Below are 24,804 nucleotides of genomic sequence, written 5' to 3'. Positions count from 1 at the left end.
GCTGCTGTCCGTCCTTGACGACGGTGCTGGTGTGCGACTACGGGGCTCATTGCCGATTTGCATCAGCATGCCAAGCATCCTTTGACGCAGCTGCTGTGCATGCGTGCGGCGACGAGACTCCATCTCGGACCCCGCCTACCTGCCCTTGGGTGACACCCACCTCACACCTGTACATAACCTCTGGTTGCAACAGCCCGTTCTTGTTCAGCAGTTCTGCTGCTGTGTCTTTCTGCCTCGTGACGATTGGTTGCGTTGCGATCGAAATGTCGTGATTTATTATTACTTATATGTTCTACCTCTGTGACTTTACCGAAAGAACCAAAGAGTAAACTTTATTATTATGATCATAGGAGAGCAAATGAAGTCACTTCGCTGGGAGGCAGAGAGTCGTAGGGCAGAAGAGAATCATCTCGAGTCTGCACCTCAAACGGATGGAAAGGGTCTCAGCAGGGACAACGGGGCCAGATGAAGAAAAGACCCAAACGCAGCGGGCGCAGCATCAGAGAAGGGAGCGACCTCCCCACGAGAGAGCGCGCGCTTGACTGACGGGCTTGTAATTAAGGGAGGCGAGGGTCGAGTGGGGCCCGGTGCAGTCCCGCTGCGTCCTGCTGCCCCGCGTGTGTGATGCGTAATTGATGGAAGCTTTGATGGAAGGCGCCTCCCCGTTGCAACCTCTCACGTCATCAGGTGACCACGCATAAATGTGCCCTTCAGTCCTCAATAATTAAGCGCGTGTATTTTAACGCTTAAACCGTTAAGCAGCTGCCAGTGACCCGACGTGCATTGTATTGACGTCGCCTATTTAAATGTGCCTTTCATGTTGCGCTTCAAAAAACACTTTTCTCATTATGCCGCGTCCGTGCATTCTGTATCCAATTAATTTTCTGTGAACTAAGACTAAGATAAATATATATGTGTTAGCTCTTATCCCAGCCTCTATAACTAAAAAGACAGAAGTGGAAGAAGGAGAAAAAAACGCACAGACAGCTTTTGAAAAAAACATTTTGCATGTAACTTGTATATCGTGCATTGAATCTGGATCGGTTTCTCCTGCGCGGTTAGATTCTACAATGTGGCATCTCAGGGGGGCACGGGATTGCAAGGGAACAGGGGGTATGCTTGCATCTGTAATTTAAGCAATCGGGTTTAAAACAATAATAATTACAATATAATTCCCTTCGTCAAAGCAACTCTTGCATGAAGGCCTCCCCATGCTACGTCAGACATGGGGGTAGTTTGACCATACTTCACCACCAGTGGCAGTTCGTAGCTCCAGGTTGAGAAAGCAACAAAATCCGCTTCAAGTTTTTCAGTCTCAGCTGATGACGTGTGCAGGTGGACTCGTCGAGAATTGTAATTCGCGGGCAGTGTGCGGTGGAGACGATGGCACGCACGTGCCGAGCTGCCACCAAAGCAGTTCCCTCCGGGAAGCTTCATCTGGTGGAGAAAAGCGCAGATTATGACGCCGATGATGAAGCCACTGTCAGTGCATTCCAGCTTCTCGGTGGGTCACTATGCGAGTCTGTGGCTGTCTGTGCCAGTCTATGGGTCTTTCTGTGAGTCTATGGGTTCCTACGTGAGAAGCCATTGCCCAATGCATTCTCGGTGTCCAATGAATCCATCTGCACACGTTGTCAGCTGAGGCACGACAACTCGAGAAGGACTCTGTAGATTATTCAGCATGGTGCCACGAAGCGCCACTGGCCATCACATTGGTCAGTGTAGGTTGGTGCATGGTTTGAGCTCGGAACTCGTCTGGAGATAACTCACCACCGATGTTTTCCATGGACAAGATTCGAACTGGTTGCTGTGTTAATAGCGGTGCGCTGACCACTGCACTCTTAATGCTCTCCTCCAAACTATGGGGTTTGGTAAAGAAAGATGTAACCCAAAGTCTCCCAAAATGAATCCCTTTCCTCCTGCTGCATGCCAATGCAGATTAAAAATGTTTCGTTTTAATTAAATGTTATGTGTGTGTATATATTTTTATTTGTTTGCCAATTGTACCGAGCGCCTCGAAGAGTACTAGGGCAGATATATTATGTTCCAGATAGATAGATAGATATTTACACGGTATATATTTTATTTGTGGCCATTAACATGATTCTCACACTCACCAAGCTGAAAATTGAACGGCGTATAAAGCAACGCTGCCGTGCTGTTTGCTGCATCTCCATGTTGCCCAGAAACATCACGAGTCATTGCAGTCCCAGTTTAGTTCTGTCCTGTACAGCAACTAATGTAGGGCTGAGTTGTCCTTCTGAATTGGTTTGTTGTGTTTGTCGTTTGGCCGTTTCAGCAGTGTGTGTGTGTGCGTGTTTTTTCTTGCGTCCATAACGTAAAAATAACTCGGAATAATATTATAAACGGTGAAAATGTTGCCTTCGTGGAAACAACGTAGTTTTGTTGTGGGCACCCACCCGCCCCCGAAATAACCCAACGTTTTAAAGGACATCGCTGGATTCCAATTGCGATGTCGGTGCCTCGTCCCCAACGAGACGAAGAACCCACGCAGAACACTCGCGCGACCCTCCGTGGAAGATCACAGCCCACGGAAGGAGCCAATAACGCGAAACGACTTCTGCGATCACTCCCAAGTGTGAGCGATCTCTGGTCCGCACAGCGGCCGCGGCGCGAGAGGGTTTGCGATTCCTGCGCTCGCTTTTGCCTCCCCGTGCAGAGAAGCTGGACGCGCTCCTGGCCGCCGCCGCCACCGTCGCCCCCCACGCCGCGGCCTACGACAACGCGGCGGCGGACTCGCGTGCGGCCACGGTCCGGCAGAGGCCCACGAGCCGGCGGCTCACGCCCGGCGAGATCTGCGTGAGTGACCCGCATCCCCCGCACGCACGCACGCACGCGCGCGACGTTTGACGTGACGCACGCTTGCAATGCGGTAACCCTCTTCGTGCTCCTGGAACAGCAAAGCAGGTCGCGTACACTGGCACCCAGAGAACACAGTGCCTGTGGCCAGGTCAGACCATTCGCATGGACTCTTGACAGCTATTCATCAATTTAACTAACGTCATCATCAGCCATCATCTCATCCATTGCTGGAAGAAGGCCTTCCCAAGCTGTCTAATTTTGTCTGTGTACGGTGCGAAAGAAGTTCAGCATATATACATACAACAATGCATCTAGCTCCACTACGTAAAATAATCTAATCGCTCCATCTCCGCAGTCAGGGTCCTCTTGGGCATGTTTACGAAGTTGCTCTCTGTTGTAATAGGCATTACACGCGTGATGATTTGTCTCCTCCTCACAGTTGCATTGTTGCGTATGATGGCAAACTACATAGCCCACTGAGCTATGTAGCTCATTTTCACGAGCGACCTGGCCACAAATGATCACTCAACAAAACGGTGTATCGTGTGGAAATACATAGCAGCCAAATACTCTGAATGCATGGTTCTGAGTGTGGAGGCAAAAACCGGACGACCCGGAGAAAAATCCACGCGATCACGGGGAGAACGTGCAAACTCCAAATATACAGGTGTCAGGGTCGGGATCAAACCCACGACCTCCTATATACCAGGCGAGGTAGTTAACATCTCGCCACCATGACGTTGTAGGCATATTGTGTGCATTGCGTGGTTATGCTGTGATGCCATCGATGACCTGGGTTCCATTTCCAGCCACAGATAAGAACAGTGGCAGGTGGCATCTGTATTTGTCCTGTACCTTTCCAAGGCCAACTCGGCCCTAAATAAATGTCTGGTGCTGTGTGTTAACATTGGCAGCCAGGTGTGGTTTTGGCCACCTTTTAAAAAGTCAATACCGCCTAATAGTCTTTGCCTTTTGTGTTTACATAGCGTAAGAGCACAGCACGTGATGTGTGTGCAAGATCAGAGTTTTCTTCTCATATGCGTGGGGTTTCTCCTGGCACACAGATCTCCAACACAAACAGAACAAAACTGTAAATATTCCTGAAAAATAGAATGATTCTGAATTTGTCTGTACAAAGGGCAAGTCCATGGCTCACACCCTCTCCATCCTATTCAATCTCATTCATCCTCTTCATTTTTCCACATTTCACTCTGATTCTTGAGCCGAAACTGGGGAAGAACGTTGGAGATGGTTTTCCTTTGGCTGCCCCAACAGCGTGGATTTTTTTTAAGGTGGCTCCATCAGCAGATGCAGTTTAACATCGTATTGTGGATGGAATACCGCCGACCGTGATTATGTTCATAATATTGTTTTGATGCAGAAACAAAAAATATTCTCAAGGAAAATTGCAAAAGGCATTGCGATAGCCGATAATCCCCCCTCTGCATCGTTGGTGAGCCGTTGCCCCGCTGGGGTTTGAGTAAACAAGCCTGTGACCTAGGGTCCAGATGTCGAGTGCCCCAGCCAGCGCACGATGGACTCTCTGTAGTTCTAGAGTCACCGGGTATTGATCAATTACAATGAAGCAAGAGAAACAGTTTCAGGCTCTGCATTGTGACAAGAGGAAAAAGGGAAACAAAAAAAAGAGAACTTTTGAACAAGCCAAGCATGAAATTAAAATATAGATTTTTTTCTCCCGAAATATTTATTTAATTATGTTACACGTGGTACGTCCACATTCGTTGTAACCGATTTTTCTAATTTGGGTCGGTATCGTAATGGCTCGGACGTCTCATTTCAGGAGCTGATTGAGAGGCAGGGCGCCCGAGCCGCCACGGACGAGAAGCCCGTCATGAGCGCCGCCCCACGACTCTGCAAGGCCCTCTCCAGGCAGAAGTCGACCGGTTGGTTTGGCGAACCCCAGCGCCCACATGCCGCCAATCGTTGTAACGCAGGGAAACGTCAATATAAATTTTTTTTTTTAGGGATCTAGCAAACGCACCGAATGTTAGATGCAGGAAAATGTTAAATCGGTGAACATGGTATAACAGTGTTAAGAAGGAATTTTTTGGCGCTCTAAAATGTTGTTACATGTGACCAGTTAACCTGTAGTGTGCCCGGTCCCATCAGGGTTGAGCCTGGTTAGTGGTTGGATGACCAAACCATGAACAAATCACCCAGAATGCACTTGTTCTTATCAGATCTCGAGGGATTCGCAGTGGTAAGCCTGAATTGCACCAGTGATGGGGGTTGTGAAACAGTCTGCTGTGAGACTACGTGGTGGCCGGTTGGGGGGCAGTGCAGAAAAGCCTTTGCTCTCCTCTATGCTCCTCTATGCTCAAGCGTCTACGCTTCCTGCCTTCACTGACCCGCACTGACCAGCTTGGTGAAGTATGGTGAAATAACCCCCGCGACCAACACGGCGTGGAGAGACCCTCATCCAGCAGTGGATTGAAAACATGACCATACGTGTCGAGTAATGGGATATTGTATATACCGGAAAACAACAAATTGGGAACATTGCAATGAGTTTTTACTGTAACAATACAATCATAAGGGCCTTTACCCAGGAAAGCCTGACTCTCAAGACTCATTTTCAGGATTGCCCTGCTTACATATGGAATGATTTGCCCATTTCCGTCAACGGGTGTTTTGGGATTTTAAAAGAAACTGGAGGAAACTTGGCGGTGCCTAACGGGGCCATTAACACTCGTAGCTCTGCACGCGCAGATTCAAGGATCCGTTGCCGAACTCTCTTGACCACCTTGTGGCCAAAGCCTTGCATCGCCCGGCATTAATGGGTAGTCTCCTGTCCCAGTGCTTAACTAGGCTCAATCCTGCTTTTAGCTTTTCAAAATCGGACAAAGTGTGGCGTGTTCAGGGTGAATTGTTCATACTTACCCCCCCACACACACACAGGTGCTCACGCTGCCCTTGATCGAAGCCCGAGAGCGTTTCACGGATAGTGCCGTGAAATGCTGTGGTGCTCGTTTCAAATGCATCCCTCTGCAAACACTCGGCCTGTTGTAACGGTGAAAGTGTCGGGATGAATACACTTTTTCAGACTGTCCGTCAAGGTATCGTCCATTATTAAAGATTAATAATCAGACGGTACTCTGATCAGTAAAAAAAAATCGAAGGCACACACACATGGTAATACGACTATGTTATGGCAAGAGTCGCATTCCTCTAAAACTCCACGGGTTCACCATGGCATTGCCAAACAAACCCATCGCGTCGAGATTTTAGAGGCGTTCTCAGGTGTGATGGGTTAAAATGCTTCTGTTGTGCGCTGTCGAAGATTACTCAAAATGAAGGGTACAGTACGCACGTGAGGAAATGTGTCGCCGAAAAGTTCAACCGCGCAGTTCAAAAGCGCCGTCTCGCGGTAAATTCTTAAATAACGGTCGATACCTCTTTCGGACGCTGCTCCCCCCCCACCCCCCCGGCGTTACGGGGGGAACGCGGTGGCTCTCCGAGCGAATTAATGGAGCGTGCGTCTGGCGGCCCCTCCACGCAGGAGTGAGCACAGATGAGGAGTGGCTGCTCGCGCCGCCCCTCAAGTTCACACGCAGCGCCTCCGTGCCCGACGCCGGCGACGCTTTCGGGGGGATACCCCCGCCGCCCCCCGACGCGCCGCCCCCGCCCCCCTCGGGCCCCACGTTCGACGTCGACCAGGCCCCCCCGCCCAACTTCACGCCTCCGCCCCCGCCGCCCGCGCGCTCCGGACCGCACCGCCCCGGAGAGCTTCCCGACCGGGGCTTCGCCGCCGAGCCCGGCCCGCCGCCCGCCGGCTCTTCTGTGGTCGGCGCCGAGGCCGGCGGCGCGTCCGAGGTGCCGCCCGCCGGCTCGGCCACGCTGAACAAGTACGGCAGCGGCAGGCGCGGCGGTGCCAAGCCCGTCAACCCCTACGCCACCGTCGGGCAGAGCGGCGGGGCGCTGCTCTACTCGCCCAAGCCGCTGCGCCGCAAGGCGACGCTCGTCAAGCAGTGCCACGTAGAGGGCAGCCCCGAGAAACGGCCGTCGTCGCCGCCCGCGCCGCCCGCGCCGCCCCCGCCGCAGACGCCCACGACGCCCGGCGCCCCGTGCCTCGCGCCCAACCCCATCGCCATCGTGCCCACCATCATCATCAAGGAGCCCTCCACCAGCAGCAGCGGCAAGAGCAGCCAGGGCAGCAGCGTCGAGTTCGAGTCGCACTTCGGCACCTGCGGCGGCATCGGAGGCTTCAGCGTCGCCGGCGGCGGCGGCGGCGACGGCTCCGAGACGCTCAGCCCCGAGGGCTCGGCTGTGAGCCCCCTGCAGGCCGCCCTCGTCGACGCCGTGCGGGAGCGGCAGCTTCGCGAGCGGCGCCGATCGGCCAACTTCCTGTCCGTGGACGGGAGCAACGGGAATGCGGACAAAAACCGGGACCAGGATCGGGGCAACCACCGCTCGGTGCCCGCGCGACTTCGGCTGCAGCACTCCAAGTCCGTCGACGAGAACCTGCCCCCGCCGGACGAGCCGGAGATAAGCCCCTCGACTGCCGGCAGCGGGACGGGCCAATCCCCGAGGGGGGGGGCGATGGCCTTCGTGGACCCCGCGTCCCCGCTGGCGCTCGCCCTGGCTGCCAGGCACAGGGCCCTCAAGGGCTGCGGCGAGACTGTCCGTGGAGCTGGACGAGTGCGCCGCCACCGCCGGCAACAACAACAACAACAACGCGAGCGCCGGCAGCTCCATGCAGCCACTGTACATCGACACGCACAGCAGGGATGTCGCGCGGGCAGGCGGCGCGGCCTTCCCCGAGAGCTTCGCCAGCGACCTCAAGTCGTGCTTGGACAGCTTCGCGGCCAAAACGTGCAAGGCGTCCAACGAGCCGGGAGCGCCGGTCTTCTCCAAGCTCCCACCTGGAGGTAACCGGGAGGCGGACGCGAGGTTTGAGCCCGCGGAGAAGCGAGTGGCGGAGAGGAAAACCGTCGTGATGAGCGTCATGGAGGATGGCGGAGGCAGGTCGGGCGCCGCCGGCCTGCTCATGGTGCACAACTCCAAAGGGCCCGCCGAGAAAGGGAAGAAGAAACTCGAAGGGGGCAGCGTCAGCGATAAAATCCGCCGGTTCTCCGAGAGCTTCACGCTGTCGGGGCCCCTGACGGAGATCGAGGTGTTGGACCCGGGAGGGGGCACGCAGCGCATCCTACAGCCTCCGTCCTCCATCCCGCGGCCACCCGGCATGCCGTGCGCGCAGCTGAGCCTCGAGTACACGGAGGAGACCGTCGTGATCCCCGCGCCGCTCGCGAGGCAGAACAGCGACGTGGAGGAAGACTTCGTGTTCACCGACCCCCTGCCGCCACCCATTGAGTTTATGAACGAGATGTCCGTGGACGACCCGGACGAACTGGGCGGTCGCGAGATCACAGCTGCCGCCGCCGCGAAGGCCCGGGGAGGGGGGAAAACGACCCAGGGCAACTGCGTGGCGAGAAGCGTGTGCCCCAGTGAAGTGACGTCGTTCACCGTCACGTCGATCACTGACGTGATGCTCAGTGTGGGCGGCGGCGGCACCGGCGGGATGTCGCGGTTCGGGCCCAGCCCTCCCCACGACGCGCTCGACACGAGCACAGACTCGGGCATGGAGGAGATGGAGCGGGGCAGCTGCAGCGACCACCACCTGGAGACTACGAGCACCAGTCTCGACGGTCTCCAGCATCTCCACGCTGTCGTCCGAGGGCGGCGAGACGCTGGACACGTGCACACTGTACGCCGACGGGCAGCACTTTGCCGCGCCCGACCGGCCCCTCACGCTGCCGCTGCCGCCCGTGCCGCCCAAGCCCAAGCACCGGTCGGCGCCATTCTCAGGCCTCTACCGCGACCTGCTCGTCAAGCGCAACTCGGAGAGCTCGCTGCTGGTGCGGCCCTCGGCTCCGGCGCCGCTCACGATCTCCGCCGCCCTCTCCTCGCACAACAACATGTCCAGGTTTCAGCAACAGCAGCAGCAGCTGTGTGCGGGACTGGCCTGGCACTGGACAGAGCAGCAACAACAGCACATGCAGCAACAGCATAAGCAGCAGCAGCAACAGCAACAACAACAGCAGCAGCAACAGCAGCAGCAGCAACAACAACAACAACAGCAGCAGCAGCAGCGGCAGCGGTTGTTGGCCGCCCTGCCTCCGCCACCGTCAGGAGAGACGAAAGCGGCGGCGGCGGAGAACGAGACGGAGACGGACATCGAGGCGGACGTGGACGGGGAGAGTGAGTCGTGGGGCGACACGCACGTCGCGTCGCAAACCAAGGCGAGCATCATCAGCGAGCTGAGCCTGCGGCTCAGCAGCTGTCGGGGCGCGGCGCCGGCGCCGGCCCACAGAGGCCAACGTCGCCCATCCAGGGGAGGAAGTCCCCCGGTCCGTCCAATAGGTACGGCGCAGGGGAAACGGATTCACCGCTCTCCCTGGTGCACCGCTCGCTGGGACGTGACGGCGATGGCAGTGATTCTCTCGCGGAGCGAGAGGAGCCTCGCGGGGCGGGCTCGATTTTGTTTGCGATTCTCCCCATCCTAATGGAATCCACGTTGATAGAGGGCGTCCCTGGAGGCGTCGTCGTGCGATATCACAGAATAATCGTGAGACAACGGTTCGAACTGCCCGGTTGAATGTTAGGGTGCATGTACGTATGTTGAACTTCTTTTGCACCGTACGTCACCGACCGTGCTCATCGGAGATGCGTGGGAAGGACAGCAATGTGTTTGCTAAAAAAGGACTGAGATTTATAGACCGACAGCGCGTAACAGAAGCATTCGAGATAATCGCAAGCCGAGATGTTGGCGAGCACCTGGGAGTGTGTCAAAATCTCGATGCTATGTCCGTTGCCAACGCCATGGCGGGCACGCGGGGGTTTAAAAGAAACTAATTTCCTAAAATCTTCACGCGACTCAGTGTTCATGTGTGGTTTAATTGAGAGCGGTGGCGCAGTGGTTAGTTCACTGCGCTACGAAAGCGGCGACCCGAGTTCGAATCCCGTTCACGACCAACATCAGTGACTATTATCTGAACGGGTTCTGGGCCTCCCCTAGGTCGACTCAGCCTCGAATTAGTACCTGGTGCAATGTGTAAATATCGTCATTAGGGAGACAAAGGCGGCCGGGTATGGTGCTGGCCACCCAGCCCTGTCACGTGCTGTTCCGGCCTTCACAGGTGCTCGCTAACAGCACTTGCCCCAACAATCTGTTAAAGGCTATATGGTGGGGATCTTTATAATTATAATTATTTTAAAAACCACGATGCCTTTATGGACAACATGTATATGTGTCATTGCAAAGAGCAGTGCTATATGTACGCATTAATGTTGTCAGTTTATGGTTTTGAAGCTGTGTGTACGAAGGATCGGAGTGCCTTCGTGTGCAATGTGAGAGTTGTTCGTCCGGCCGACTGGTCTGTGAGAAAACTCTTTTATTGGGGGTGTAACATTGCGTGGATTCGCCTATTTGCAAAAAAAAATCGATTCTTATTCTCGCTAAGCATGCGTCTGATTTGTGCGCATAAGGAATCATTATTCTCGATGTGCGCACCTCGTGTGTGGAATGGGCTCGTGTTCAGCCCCGCCTGCCACCTGATGCTGCTACATCATAAACTACGGATGGGAAAAAAACCCTAAATATTCTTGAATCGATTTACCACCCACAATTGGTGATATTTCATCAAATCCGAGAGGCAAATCATTAGAGGCTATTTATCATCGTTTGCTTTGAAAGTTTTCCCAAGCTGTGCGGTAATGTCTGCAAATGCTATTTTTTACTTGTTAATGTTCTCCAAAGTCACAGTAAACGGTACAGAGCGGGATATAAAAACACTTTGCTGTGCGGTAGTTCCGCAAATTTGGCAACCGCACAGCCAACGTTTCCAAACCGTCCCAATAGCACACACGTTAGAGTACCAACTCGAATGCAGTTATCCATCGTTTTCTTTTTACGCGTCAATTTTTTTAAATCGGGTCAGCGATTGGACAGAAATTGAAAAGTCGGTTGTGTAGGAGCGCTTCTCCCTTATTAAGAAAGGTAGACAAATGACAGTTCTTATTGCTTGTCATTCTATACCAAAGTAAAAAGAAAATCCACATTATTATGATTATACGAATGATTTCCACGTCTTTAAAGTGTACGAAATCTACACCCAATTTTTTTTAACTGCCCTGTGCTTTGACAGGCACGTGTTTGAAACAGACTCACCCATTGTGATTGCAGCATCTTGTTAAGAGTTTGGCGATAATATTAGAATGCCTTAGGGTGTGATACAGCACAGTGAGTAGACCCAGTAACTTGGTGAAGGTATTTCAAATTCATGGGAGGGTCCACTCGGGCCCAGTCTACGGCATCGTTGACATCATTGCCATCTTCATTACCATCAATCACCACCAGCAGCAGCAGCAGCATCAGCATAATTTTCATTATGGATAGAACGCGTTCATTAATTCACGAGGTCACAGTGAATGCATCACGTAAAATTGCGTCGGAATTAACCAGTGTGTTTATTTATTTGTGTACATTATGTAACGCGTTCACATCACCCACGCAGCCACCAGGGGTGCTACCATTCACTGTAATGTTTAAAGAATCTAATCGTGATCATAAGAATCAGCATTGGAGTTGGGGGAGGGGGGAGATGATTCTTTCCTTTCCAAATTTTTACGATTATATCCTTGGGGGAGCGGTCGGTATAAGGAGCCCCATGAAGGGCACGTCTGTCACCCGCCATGGAAACGTGGAATGTTTTACCAACGGCTTAAAACAGCAGAGGAGAGCACCAACACTCATTTGAACATCGGTTGGGCCTCTGTGACTTTGTCACTTTCGTCCGACCAGGACGTGAGGCTGCTTTGCATGAAATGACACAGGCAGGTTTCAGGTTAAATGTGACTCCCTCGCTGATCTCGTCAAGAAGAGCAAAAACCATCACGCGAACTCCCGTCATCCTGACCATCGAACAAAGACGGTCACTGCATCGCGCGCATTCGGATGCGCTTCTGCGGCCAATTGGAGCGCTCTTCCTTCAGACATTAGGAAGCCACTGGAGCATATGCACTTTTAAATCTAGATTGAAAACTCATTTCTTATTCTTTGTGTCTTTCGTCAAAGTCACCTACATGGTTCAAATAAAATAGCAAAAAACTACGACGTTTCGATCGATTTGTTATTTTCTTTGAACCATCTATGTGACTTTACCGAAAGACCCAAAGAATATGAATTCCTGCAGTCACGAAAGCTTTAAGTCAAAAGTTAAACATACATTACTGCTCTTCAATTCGAGTGAAAATCCACGGGGCAGAGAGGTGACTTGCACAAGTAAACTTTCATCAACATTTATTCCACTCTCCCTCACTCTCTAATGTGTACGGCTATCAGGCGTTGTTTGACGTTCTAGGTTTTCTTTGAGGCCTGCTTTAAATGCCTGAGCTCACCAGACCTAGAAAGCTAAAACAAGGATTGCGCCTGGAAAGTGCCTTAGTGGATGGGTGACCACCGTACCTCACGACAGGATGCCAGGCAATCTGCGGGGTAGCCTGGTGCATTGTGGGCAGCATTGAGCAGCGAAATGCACTGTTGTGCTGTGCTTCTATCCGCTCACGTCTACTCTCCGTGCCCTCACCATAAACGACTACGCTCCCCGCCTTCACCAAGTATCACCGATGAGCGTGGTGAAGTACGGTAAAAAAAAAACCCCGTGACGCGCGTGGACCGAGGACACCCTTAGCCACCCAGCAGAAGTGAAATTCCAAGAATTCAATCATTTGCGCATACACTTCTCTTGAATTCGTGGAAGGCTTGGAATCGAGATCCCATGGAGACTAGGCCGAGCTTGGCTTCGCGTGGCTCGAGGAAGTGCCGGAGGGCGCTGTCTCCGGACGACGCCGTCCACTCCCGCGCGTCCACGTTCACTCCCCCGCCTCGTTCGCCTCGTCCCATAATCCAGCAAGCGGCGGCCGAATTTATAAACGCGTGCGCAGACGGAGCCGTTCCTCTTCATTTCATGCTTCTGTCGTTCGATGTCACCTATCGCTTAAAGTCGCTTTTACGTGTTCTTATTATTTTACGTGCCATACTGTACTGTGTTTCATTCGTGCATTGCGTATTTTTTTAATTGTTTTTTTTATCTGTGCGTTGCGTGTTCCTTCTTTGCGAGTGAGCGGCAGCGTGGAGGTGTCGATTAATGTGCCTTTATTTCTGCTTTTCCATGCACGCACCTCATGCCCACTCTGTGTGCTCGGTCAAGTGAGAGCCAGGTGGGTGATGAGGGAAGAACGCACCCCCGGATGTGCCGCTTCCCACTGCCATAGGCATCAAAGCTGACCCCCGCGTGTGCCCATGGTTGGCCTATTAAAGTGCTCGTTAGAGTACAAAGGAGGTGGTGGTGGTGGCGGTAGTTTAAGTGGTGATGGTGGTAGTGGTGGCGCGGTTAATTGTGAAAGGGGGTGGTGGTCACAGGTGGAAGAGTACGCAAAGGCGGGAGGAGGTTACGCACGGCACGTTAACTGTGAAGCTGTTTGGGCGTCAGATACGAGTCCCACCAGGTGACCGGCATAACCGCGGCACTGCGGGAATGGTCGCCCATTCGGCAAACACGCGAACGTGAAAGAGACAACGTCCCCACACGCTGCAGCCGCCACAGAAACTCGGCTCTGGTTTTACACGTTTGCCGTGTAAAATCGCGAGCGTGACGATGCGTAACCTCCCATGCTAGAGGCGCCTTCAGATGCCTGTGGTCGGTTGCATGAAACTAAAGTGAAAAATCGTGTAGATCCCTCTCCGAATCTGAATTATAAAGGTAGATTATCACTTAGGGTGGTTTATGCAACTGGCCTCAAAACACCTCCTGGTTAAGGAGCTAAATTCACGTCACATTTTTGGTGAATTTGAGCCGATGTCTTCATTGTCAACGATGGGACAATTTCAGCAAGGAGATGCATTTCCTTCGCCGCTTTTGCAAAATGTGAATGTCGCCCTGGGGGTGGCTGGGTGGGTCAGGGGTCAAGGCACTGAGCTGGCACTGCTGAGATCATGGGTTCAAATGAAGATTGTAACCACCGGTGAATAAACCGGGTTCTCAAATATAGCGAGTCAATGATCTCAGCCCAGTGACTATTGGACGGAAAAACGTTCCGCATTAAGTCTTGCTCTGCACTGAATTTGGCGATATTACAGCGCTGAGAATTAAAATATCAGTTTCCCTTGTCACGAGACGAACATTACTCTCACGTGTGGCAAAAGCAGGTGGAAAAGTGCTGCCCCCTACTTGATGGATCTGAGATCACTTGATGAAGGGGTGGGTCTTGATGAAGGGGTGGGTCTGTGAACTGTGCTTCCGTAGGCCATTTTACAACGTGGAGGGTTGCACTTCCCTGCAAGAGATTCGAAATTATTATTCATCCCACCGGATGGCACTTAGAACACAATGGGGATAAAATTGGATTAAGAGACAAAATATATAAAAATTGTGACTCTGGCTCCGAGTTGCAGTTGCACTCCAATAACTCTGAAGGAGACGGTAAGCACTGTGTCGTAGTTTTGAGGCCAGCAAATGGTACCTCGCTGTATTCATGTTGCCAGGAGCACTAGCCTTATTATTGAATGATGCAGAGGAGCTATTACAATACACTGAGTGCTTGGCTTGTGCTTAGGTGTGGGACACTGTTTTTGTTTGCTTGCCGAGTTGTCTATCCAAAGCCCAGCTTGGAATTGGATGCTGTGTAAATGTAACCACCATGTGACCCATTATCATCACCGTAACGGAGCCAATATACAGTGCCGGGGGGAGTGGGCAGTGCTGCATCTCAGCTGTGTTGCCCTGGCAACAGGCATCAATCGAATACTGGTCCCCCTGCATGTCACGGCAAAAGCATCGAATGTAAACTTCATAACGTGCAAGAGAAAACAAAAACAGGAAACCCACAGTGTGCTCCAATCGAGCGTTGAACATCTCCGGTGTTTTTCGGGTTGTACATGCTCCATGTTGTCCAGCACAATGGCCGACATTTCGCTCCTCGTGCTGGGAGCTTCTTCGGGAACTGAACGGTGAAGCTCGCGATCTCCCTCGATTGAAATGAAGCTGCCGGCTGCCGGCGGTGTTGTTTGATGCAGGCCGGCCGTTGTTCGATCCGAGTTTGATTGCTAGCCTCCGTTTTAGTTCCCGATGAGGCTCCGTTCATGTCACGGTGCCACGTCGGTAATTGCGCCAAAACAACATGTAGCTGTACAACCCAAGATCGTGTCGAACGGCTACACAGGGCAAACTGTGAACACCTACGCAGTGGAGTTTTGCCTTCAATCGAAATTATTCGTTTTGCCACCGTGTTTTACCTGAACCCCAGGCGTGCAGCTGGGGAAAGTGAGGAGCCGCAGCGACCGAGGCCGCCGACCCCGGCTCTGAACCCGGCGGGCGCCGGCGCCGTGGATCGCCCGTCCCTGCGCCGCGTCCTCCGCTGCAACCCGCCGCGGGCGCTGCCGGGCTGCGACGGCGGCGCCCGCTCCGACACGGGGCCCCAGCGCGGCGGCGGCAGCGGCACCATCGCGACCGCGTCCTCCTTCCCCAACATCGCCACCATCTCCTCCTCCGGCGCCACGCCCATCAGCCCCATCAAGGAGCTTCGCTTCTCGCTGCGCTCGCCGGCCAAGACGTCGTACGGTGGCTCCAGGCGGCCGCACCAGCTGCCGCTGGCGGGCGCCGCGGACAGCGTGCCAGTCGCCTCTTCCTACCCCGACCTGTCGCCGTCGGCGAGCCCGTTGCGCGAGTCGGCGTTCCCCTTCCACCAGGCGGACCCGCCCTACGGCGACTCGAGGCGCAGCGCCGTCTCCCCGTCGGCGTCCTCGCCCAGCATCTTGCAGACCGTGGGCTTCACCCCGCCCAGCCCCTCGCAGCCCTACCCGCCGCCGCCGCCTCCGCCACACGAACTGCCCGACAGCGGCGGCTACTGCGACGTCAGACGGTCGTCCGCCACCACCTTCTTCCCCGCGCCCCCCATGTCCCCGACGCCGGCGCTCGCCCAGCTCTCGGTGCTCTGCCCGCTGAGCCCGCGCTCGCGGGAGAACCGGCTCGCCGGCGTCGGCGGTACCGGCGGCGGAGCGGGCAGCATGCGCAGCCGCTCGGTGTCACCGTGCCCCGGGCGGTCGCCGTACCGCGCCCTCGCCACGCGCGACCCCAGCCTTTCACCACGGCACTCGCCCTACCGTACGCCTAGCCCTTCGCGGGTGCCCTCCGCGCGCCGGCCGCTCTCGCCCGGCACGCCGCTGCAGGACGCCGCCCTCATGCCCTCCTGGCCGCCCCTGCCCTCGGACAGGCCATTCACGCGCAAGCCCCTGCACCTGTGGACCAAGTACGATGTCGGGGACTGGCTCGAGAGCCTCAACCTGGCCGAGCACCGCGAGAGCTTCCTCGACAACGAGATCGACGGCACCCACCTGCCCGCCCTGCAGAAGGAGGACCTCCTGGAGCTCGGGGTCACTCGGGTCGGCCACCGCATGAACATCGAGCGCGCCCTCCGGATTCTGCTGGACAGATAACCCGGGGCGAGGGGGGTGGCAGCGTGGCCCGTCTCGCGCGGTTTTGTTGAGAAACGTCGGCCTTGGCTCGAGCCTGTGATCGGCCATCCAAGCAATAACGACGGATTGACGGAGCGGAAACTTCGTGCCCGTCGCCGCAGCGCGTCGCGTCGCCCGAGCACATTTGGACGGGGACGGATCCTCGACGAAGGCCGGAGGAGACGGCGGAGCTGGCAGAGCTGGCGTGCCGAAGCGGGGATCAGCCGTGAAGATTCCTGCGAGGGCGAGTGTAAGGGGTGCTCACGTAGGACAGGCTTCGGAAATGCGGCACGGCGCAATGCGTCTGAATGGGTTTCCAAGAGAGCCTTGGATGTTCGGCTTGGGCTTGAAGACGTTGCTTTAAATATAAATTGCGTTTGAAATCGCAAATAATATCGACGTGGGGAATTTCGATGGGAACTTGTCGTTATTTTGATCTGCTGCTAATAACGGAGAAGATGCTTAAGGAAATCGCCGCCAGGATGGACGACTTTGTGGGGGAAGTGGGGGGTTCCCCCCTCCCCCCCCCGCTTAATTATAAGTTATCTGAATGAAAGATCAACTTCGATATGAAGACTCTCATTTGTTACGGTAATTATTGTACGGACCTGCACTGTCGCGGCAGGTTTGGGGTTCCCATTTAGAATGCACGCGCGGGCACACGCGCACACGCGCACACGCGACGCAAGTTTCGGACACCTTTCGATCCGAGCATTTTCAGGGTCACCCGCGCGGGAGTGACGACTCGCCTACATTGCAGGCGCTGCAGTCCCACCTATCCAACCCCCACCCCTCTAACCCTCTGTGACAAACGCAGCCCACAGCTTCATGCCAATGCCAATCTCAATAGGGCTACAACTGAAAACAAGAGAGGACCGGCATAAGCTTAACTGTACGCTTTCTTTTTTAAATGTTTACGGTTATTTTTTTGAAAATAAACCACAGCAACAAAAATGAGATTATTGAATAAGTCAACGACAAGCAGATATAAATCCAAAACGAGCCGTCCACTGGGGTCCCTGAGTGTGAACTCGCTGGCGCATCGTGCTGTTTGTTTGCTGTTGTTGTTGTTGTGTTGAGACGGCTCGTGGACGTTTGTCATATTGATCACAGCAGGTGCTCGCTTGCGTCCGGTGAAGGGAAAGGGCAAGCGTTGAGATGCGACGATGAAACTGCGGCGCTCGGATCGGATCGCGGTTTGGACGAAAAAAACAACGCTTTCCGCAGACGGCAGGTCGGCGGCCATGCCACATTTATACGAAAGCTATCAAATCAAACTCAAAGTCGAACGCAGTCGAAATGATGTGAGAGAGCGAGAGAAATAAAAAAAAATCTCCCAATTAACACGGCTAAAAAAAGGACTCTTGCACATCTGCTGCGATGGTGGTGTGAAAGGCACAGGGATTCGGTCGCGAAAAGTGTCACTTTCGGGAGCGCTCTTCGGAACAGGGTGTCGATTATCGAATGCCGAGTCTGCTCCCAGCGAGAGAGAGAGAATATAAATATAACTGCGTTAATCAATCCCATTCAACGTAAAGTCAAATCGACAAGCATTCACGGCGGAGTGCGGCGGTGTGCGGCGGTGGGGTTGGAATTGTTTTCGTTCGTTTGTTCATTATCAAGAGTGTGCAAAACGTGGTTGTGCCCGTCCGGATTGATATGGCAGCTATTGACAGGGCGGAGTGGCAGCGCCCAACGCGGCGCCTCGCATTTAAAGCGACTGCGCCCCATCGCAAGCCTCGTTGGCGCGGCATTCTTAGGGCGCCGGCGCGGGCGGGCGGGCAGGCAGTTGCCAAACGTGCCGAGCCGATGTGATAGTACAGGCTCCTGTCAGCCGACAATTTAGGCGAGGGGTAAACGGGTTGGATAAAGGCGCAGCCGTCCGCGTTAGAAGCACTGCTCCAAATTTGATTCCCCCCCCCCGCCACACACACACACCTGTCCGTCGTGACGCGGTTACCGCGCGGCCCGTCCACGTTCAAACGTCCGCGCGCCGCCGCCTCGTTTGTGCGCGTGGGCACGCGCCTCATTTTGAGCGCCGACACGTAAAAAAATAAAAACCCCTCCTTTTGGAGGCCGTCAGCATTCGAGTCGATTTTAAACGGTTTCGTACTCGCAAACGTCACGCGGCATGTTGATCATGTGCGGCCCGGTGGCAGCGCTGCGGAGGGGCAGCGCACGTAAGATAAGGGACTTATCTTAAGACGCATTGAACGGCTTTTTTTGTTGTTTCCTCTTGATGTTGAGCATCAATCTGTATAAAGCCCTTGGAAATTTTAATTATCTTTGCTGGAAGTGGGGGGAAGGCCGGGGGCGGGGGGCGCGGATACAGGACCAACTTCGTTTGAAACAAAGAGGGGGATATGTCGATGAAGGTTTGGCCCTAAAAGCTATAATAAGAGTGTCAAATGTTGCGTATTAATATTATCAGCACAAATGTACCATGGATTTTATATGCTTATATTTTCACTATTATCGTCGTCGTCGTCGTCATCATCATATTTTATTGTGATTCTATTTTCTTTGGGAATAGTCCAGAGTGTGATTATCCGATCGTTATTTCGGAACATTTTATGAAGTGGAATAACTCTACGGTGCATTAATGCATGCAAGTGGAGACAATGGAGAAATTGGGGTTCATTTGAAAGTAGTATCAAGAAATACGAAACATCTCTGGATTCTACCCCCAGCCCACAGTACTAGCTGTGGTAGCATCTGAAACCTGTATTTGGGTTCTGCACTGGCCTAGTCATTGCATTGAACCACCTAATCGGCAATGGGTCAGGACACGCAACTGCAGACCGTAGGGGTGGAATGATACATTAAAAAAATGAAATCGCAGTGAATAGCAAATGAAATCGATGCAGCGGCGACGCAAGTCAATTCTCAAACCCAAGATTCTACGCATTTATCGCGTGTGAGATTCAATATTGAAGGAGTGAATAATTCCACTCCTACCACATTACCTAATTTCCCGTTATCCGACGTTGCTCGTGCAGGATTTTTGTCCTTGTAGAGGACGGGACGGGGGAAGTTTTTATTTACGTGTGACATATCTGCCCAGACTAACCCTTCCAGGAAGAGGCCTGGCACTTTGTTGAATTAAAACCGTCACTGGTTCATACTTTGTCATCAGTGTTTACTCAATATTATTGGGGCTACAGAACTTGTTTGTTTCATGTACCTCTCCTTTTTATTTAAATATTAGATATATTACTGAACCACTGACCACAACAAAATACATTCCACACACGTGTTTGTTTTTTTACCGATATTATTTATTTTCAAAGTAGATTTTTTTTTGACAGTCTCTGGAAGTGTATTTCTCATGGACTGTGGCGGTTTCGCATGCCTTGAACCTGGCCACTCGTTAAGACTGTTTCATCGTTGTAAAGACACAAGCCCGTTGGCTACGATGTGTGGCGCACGTCGCGATCACCCTTGCGTTTGGTGTGGCCCGAAAGGAACGACCAGCTCCTCTCCAGCGCAACACAAACGGTCGACCCGCTGTGCTTCAAGGGCATCAGCCATGGCTGTTACTGGTGTTCCCCACCGCCATCACAGAAAAGCGGCCTCTGTCGCTCATTGTCAGCTGTCGGGAACAGACGCGTGTTCTCTTCTGTTCCGTCAATCCCGACAGATTTTCCTCGCTGCACCCGAGACCACTGACAAAGGGGGCCTTGAAGTCTGCGGAGCACAGCTACAGCCATGGGCTGAACAAGTGTCACCACTCGGAACACCAAGGGTGGCTTATATTGCTAGCTTTATATTTGGGTAACCATACGTTGTTTTACATATTTACGTATTTCGAGTTTTTTTTTTTAAACAGAAGCTATTGTAGATGACACAACCAGGGTTGTAGGCACATATCAATAGATTAAATGTGTGCGAACTGATGTGATGTTTGGCAGCTGAAAAAAAAACCCCGCCCCGTATGTTTGATACTGTGTCTGGGTTTACCTTCACATTTGTAAAATGTACTATCCTTCTTTTCAGTGTCCAGTGGGACGGGAACACCTCTTTTTCTGATGATGAGAATTAGAAATACTGCACGGCCGGTACTTTGACATCAAAGCTGTACATTTGTAAATATGCGGAGAGCCAAAAGGCATGCCATGTGTGTTTGGGTTTTGAATCTGCCCGTGCAGTGAATTGAAATGTCTCATCATCAATGCAAAGGCTTTTTTTTCCTTTTCCCTGCACAAGCAGGTTGTTACGGAATCAATTATCAGAATTTTTGCGTCATCATACGAATATAGTATTATAGGATTTAATCACGGAAAGTAACTATCATTGGTGAACTTCTGTAAAGTGTACAGGTACATTATATTTTATATTTTGTCACAATTGATGCAATTAACCTTTTAAAAAACTATATTCACACAAATAGGACGTGTTATTTTTCTCTTCACTGGTGAATGTATCGAATTAATGTGTACATATTAAGGTTGGAATTAGAAAACATTTATGTTCTTGTCGTTTGGTGGTATACGGTACCACCGTTTCAGTCGGTGCAGGGGGCGCTCCTGGGATTTACGATGGGGTCGCACGCTGCACACTTACGGTCCTGGGTTCGTTTCAAGATTCCCTTGGAACAATCAGGGTCTCCAGAGGGGAGGGGGGTAGATTGGAGAATAAAAGATGGCAATGGCAAATATCTCATTTCGCTTCATGAATGTTAATCCTTTCCAATGCAAAAAAAAAGTCAAAACAAGTTCACAATCCGGGAAACATTTTCTATCAACCTTCACATTTATGGGGACTGTATTTTATTGTTTACCTGAGGATTGGAGTTGTTTTGCAAAACAGGAAAACCTGCATATGGTACCGTGTATCCCAATATTGCAGAGTTATTTAATGGGCAATTATGCTTACGTTGATGTAACAGACCGGACCGCTTTGCCGGTCAATAACCACCTAACCACAATGCACTCCTCCTTCCTGTACACCACCATTGGGAAAACTCCCACCATCAGTTCACATTTTTCCTTCTGGTTTTGTGGTCCACAGAGATATTTGCTGCTGTAAGGTTGAGTCAAACAAACTTTACAACTGCGTAGGATTTCGCGGTTGTGCCGTGTACAGCCCGCCAGTGTGTTTTCGGGTTGTGCCGCACGTGTTGTTGGCATGATGTCCGACGTTTCACTCCGCGTGCTCCGTGCTGCTTCAGGAACTGGATACTCAGCTATTGACTTCTTGAAGAAGCTCGCAGCACTCCCAGTGACACGTTGGGCAACACGCTGAACAACGACACGGTACAACCGACAAACACATCGGAGGACCTCACTTTTACATTCTCCATCCGCCCACAATTGCCTCAAAATGGAAACTATCATGTGCTGCCATGGCCAGTCCAGGGGCAGCATGTCGTTGTCCAAGTGCTGGAGTTTTTTTTTCTTCCACCGGAGTGATTAAAACTCGCGTGATGTGCAGTGGGAATGAAGGGTGGATACAAAGGCCACCCTGGCGTTCATTTATTTTGCATCGGCTCCCTTACAGAGGGCCCACCGCACAGAGTTCACTGGAGTTCTGAGTGGCGATTGTCTCATTTATTATGGAGACATCTCCTGGGGATGTTCTCTTTTTGTGTTACTCACGTTGTGGTCCAGGTATGTTTCATCTAATATATCTTGCCTTTTTTATCCTGCTAGGAGTTGGAATTTTAAATGTTTCTTCCCCTGTACTATCACTCACTGCTCATAGTTTTCGTTGAAATAAAAGGAGGCTACATTTAAACATCAATTGTTGGCGACGTTTGTTTTTGTACGGCAACAGGCGTTGTCAAATATGTCACGTGTCATGATCATCACGTGACCCACGTGGCCATAACATACAGCACAATATATTGTCTTCATTAAGCATCATGCTTGAAATTACAACAGGAGGAGGAACACAGATTAGAGAACATAAGCAAGTTAGAGACATCATTTTTACTTAAGTGTGTTGGAGTAGAACCCATCGCTTAAAGGGGATGCTGCCCGGTGTTGGCAACTAATGGCAGGGTAGCAACCGATGTTGGAAACAAGCCCTAGAGGACATTCACTGCAGAGATATCTCGTGTGCAAGGTGTTATGCGGATTGTTGCAATGCAAGACCATGAGACTGCCACTGCTTGGAGGTCTCCATCCGGATGATGATGTTGATGATGCAATGCATCCACGTCTCGAAACGCTGCAGAAATAGGTGGCATGTGCATATTGAGAAGGGGGAATTAGGCAAAAGTATGGTGATGGGTGTGACTGAATATGCTTAATAGGGAAGGGAAAATCAATTATAGGCAGAGGATCTGGAGTCTATTGCTTACAAGCATACGGTGGATAACACATTTTGGAAACTCTAAAACCTACTAGGCTTATTGAGGTGTCATATCACGGCGTAGCAAATGGATTCTTGAAACCATCTGTGCAGAGCTTTTAAGCGTTATCTCCTCGCATGCGTGGGTTTTCTCCAGTTACTCCAGGGTTCCTCCCACATGCAAGAGACCTCCCGTTACACAGTGGTTGACCGGAGGCATTCAGAAGAAGGCCTTGGTACTGGAGTGGAGATCCCATAATAAGTCTTAGAGGGGAAAGCGGTGGGCAGTGGCGAGTCCATGGAAGATGGAAAAATTAAAATTGGCGCGAGTGCTCTCGGAGTTGAGCCTGGTGTAAGATTTCAGCCCATGGATGTTGGTGCAACAGGTGCGTGGTTTTGTTTGCGGGTGCTCGTGATTAAGCCTGCCAATGGCACTCTGGATCATCTGGAGTTTTTGACTCCCGTAAGAAGATTATTTGAACACATGACTTGTCTCGCAGAACATCTAAGAAGGCAGAAGGAACAGCTCTTGCTCGTGCAGAATTAAATCTTTCACGTCACCAAGGTAAGAACACCCGTCATATACAAACTGCATATGGGTTGCTGTGGAGAATAACGTTCAAATTATCAAGATTAACACATGTACGGTGAGAAAGAAGCTCAAAATACATATACAGTAGACTCGATTATCCACGCTAATGACGGGGAGGACGGCCGTGGATAATTCAAAGTTGTGGATAATCCAAAAATATAACCATTTTCCTCGGATCTCTATGCCAAAAACCACTAACATAGGTATAAATGGTGTTTAAGTTAAGAAAATGTAGTTAATGAACAAAACTAAAATGTGTAAGGAATAATCGACCAATCAATGTGCGTGCTCAGTGAAAACGACACTTTCCTGCTCCCGCGTAGAAGACTCTGCCCACTAATTGGACAGCAGAGCCACGCCAATCAACATCAAACTCCGCCCACTGTTGTAAAGATATGGCAACTACTGTACTGTAGGGGCGATCACGTGGATTTCGGATATATTTGCTCGGTTTTAAACACGTGACTTGTAGTAAACATGTCCAATAATAATAATAATGTTAAACTGCTTTTAGATTATTAATTTCGGCTTAAGGGAAAATCAATAAGTTATTAGTTTATGTTAATCTCGGGTGCACGGTTAATCTGCAAATCGGATAGATCACACGCGGATAATCGAATCTACTGTAAATATAACTCAGGAGACCTGGACACGAGTTCCGGATTAAGCTAGTGCAGGGCCTGTAGCATATGTTATAAAGGGGCTCTAAATAAAATAAAAACACAAATATTAAAACACACATTTTTTTACTTGCACAGTAAAGTAATTGTATTTTTTTCATTTGCTATACAGCCAGATAATACGACAAATCGCGAACCTTAAACACCCAGTCGTTCGTAAAAAAACAAGGCAGTATAGTACTATAGTAATAGAGCAAGTGCAGAATCACTGAACCGGAATTAATAGCTTGAAAGTGCGTAGCATATGCTACTTTTGCTACTCAGATAATCCGGCACTGCTTGCAAGTTACCTGGGTCACCAAAATCACAAAAGAAAAACAAAGTCCGCATAAAAGCTCACAAGCGGAACTCCGTTTTGTCTCCATATGCACACACACGTTAAAAACTATCACTGTTCATCTGCCTTACATACTAATAATCCAGCAACGTGGTGAGTTTTACTGGGCTTTGCAATGGCTCTTGAATGGGACAGCACCCTCTAGTGGTGAGATTACATCTGTATTTTAGAGACTGGCGTTCCTCGATGGCTTGCTTGACATCTGGAGTGGTTCGCTTTAACCGGTATTAAAGTAACGCATCTGGAGACAATTTAGTATTAAGGTGTTTATGGAACCATCCGCGTGTTTTCGCAGGGGTCACGTAAAATATATTAGTTTCATGGTCAAGTGCACGTAAGTGCCCCCTACCCCCCATGTATGGGAATATACAACAATCAGAACCATACTCTTTGGTTCTTTCGGTAAAGTCACGTAGTTAGAAATAAAATAAATGTGATTAGTTTTTATTTTATTTCTAACTACGTGACTTTACCGAAAGAACCAAAGAGTATGGATTCCTGCAGTCACGAAAGCTTCAAATCAATCAGAACCAATTTAACACGGAGG

The 24,804-nt window shown here is 51.4% G+C and overlaps 1 protein-coding gene across 1 annotated transcript in view; it reads left to right on the top strand.

Moving 5' to 3' along the window:
- LOC133350424 (SH3 and multiple ankyrin repeat domains protein 3-like) overlaps positions 1–22,096 on the top strand; it is a 136,979-nt gene extending 114,883 nt beyond the window's left edge. The window contains 7 exon segments of the mRNA XM_061564765.1: positions 2,681–2,820; positions 4,625–4,727; positions 6,344–7,718; positions 7,720–8,479; positions 8,481–9,204; positions 12,753–13,062; positions 15,148–22,096. Coding sequence (XP_061420749.1) covers positions 2,681–2,820; positions 4,625–4,727; positions 6,344–7,718; positions 7,720–8,479; positions 8,481–9,204; positions 12,753–13,062; positions 15,148–16,336 — 4,601 coding nt within the window. The 3' untranslated portion in view covers positions 16,337–22,096.
- Positions 22,097–24,804: the final 2,708 nt, after the last annotated feature.

Source organism: Lethenteron reissneri, chromosome 33 (assembly GCF_015708825.2).
Source record: "Lethenteron reissneri isolate LAM-NWPU_2019-01 chromosome 33, ASM1570882v1, whole genome shotgun sequence".
Classification (NCBI taxonomy): Eukaryota; Metazoa; Chordata; class Hyperoartia; order Petromyzontiformes; family Petromyzontidae; genus Lethenteron; species Lethenteron reissneri.
Note: the sequence above shows the minus strand (reverse complement) of the source record. Positions and strands in the feature narration are given on the sequence as shown.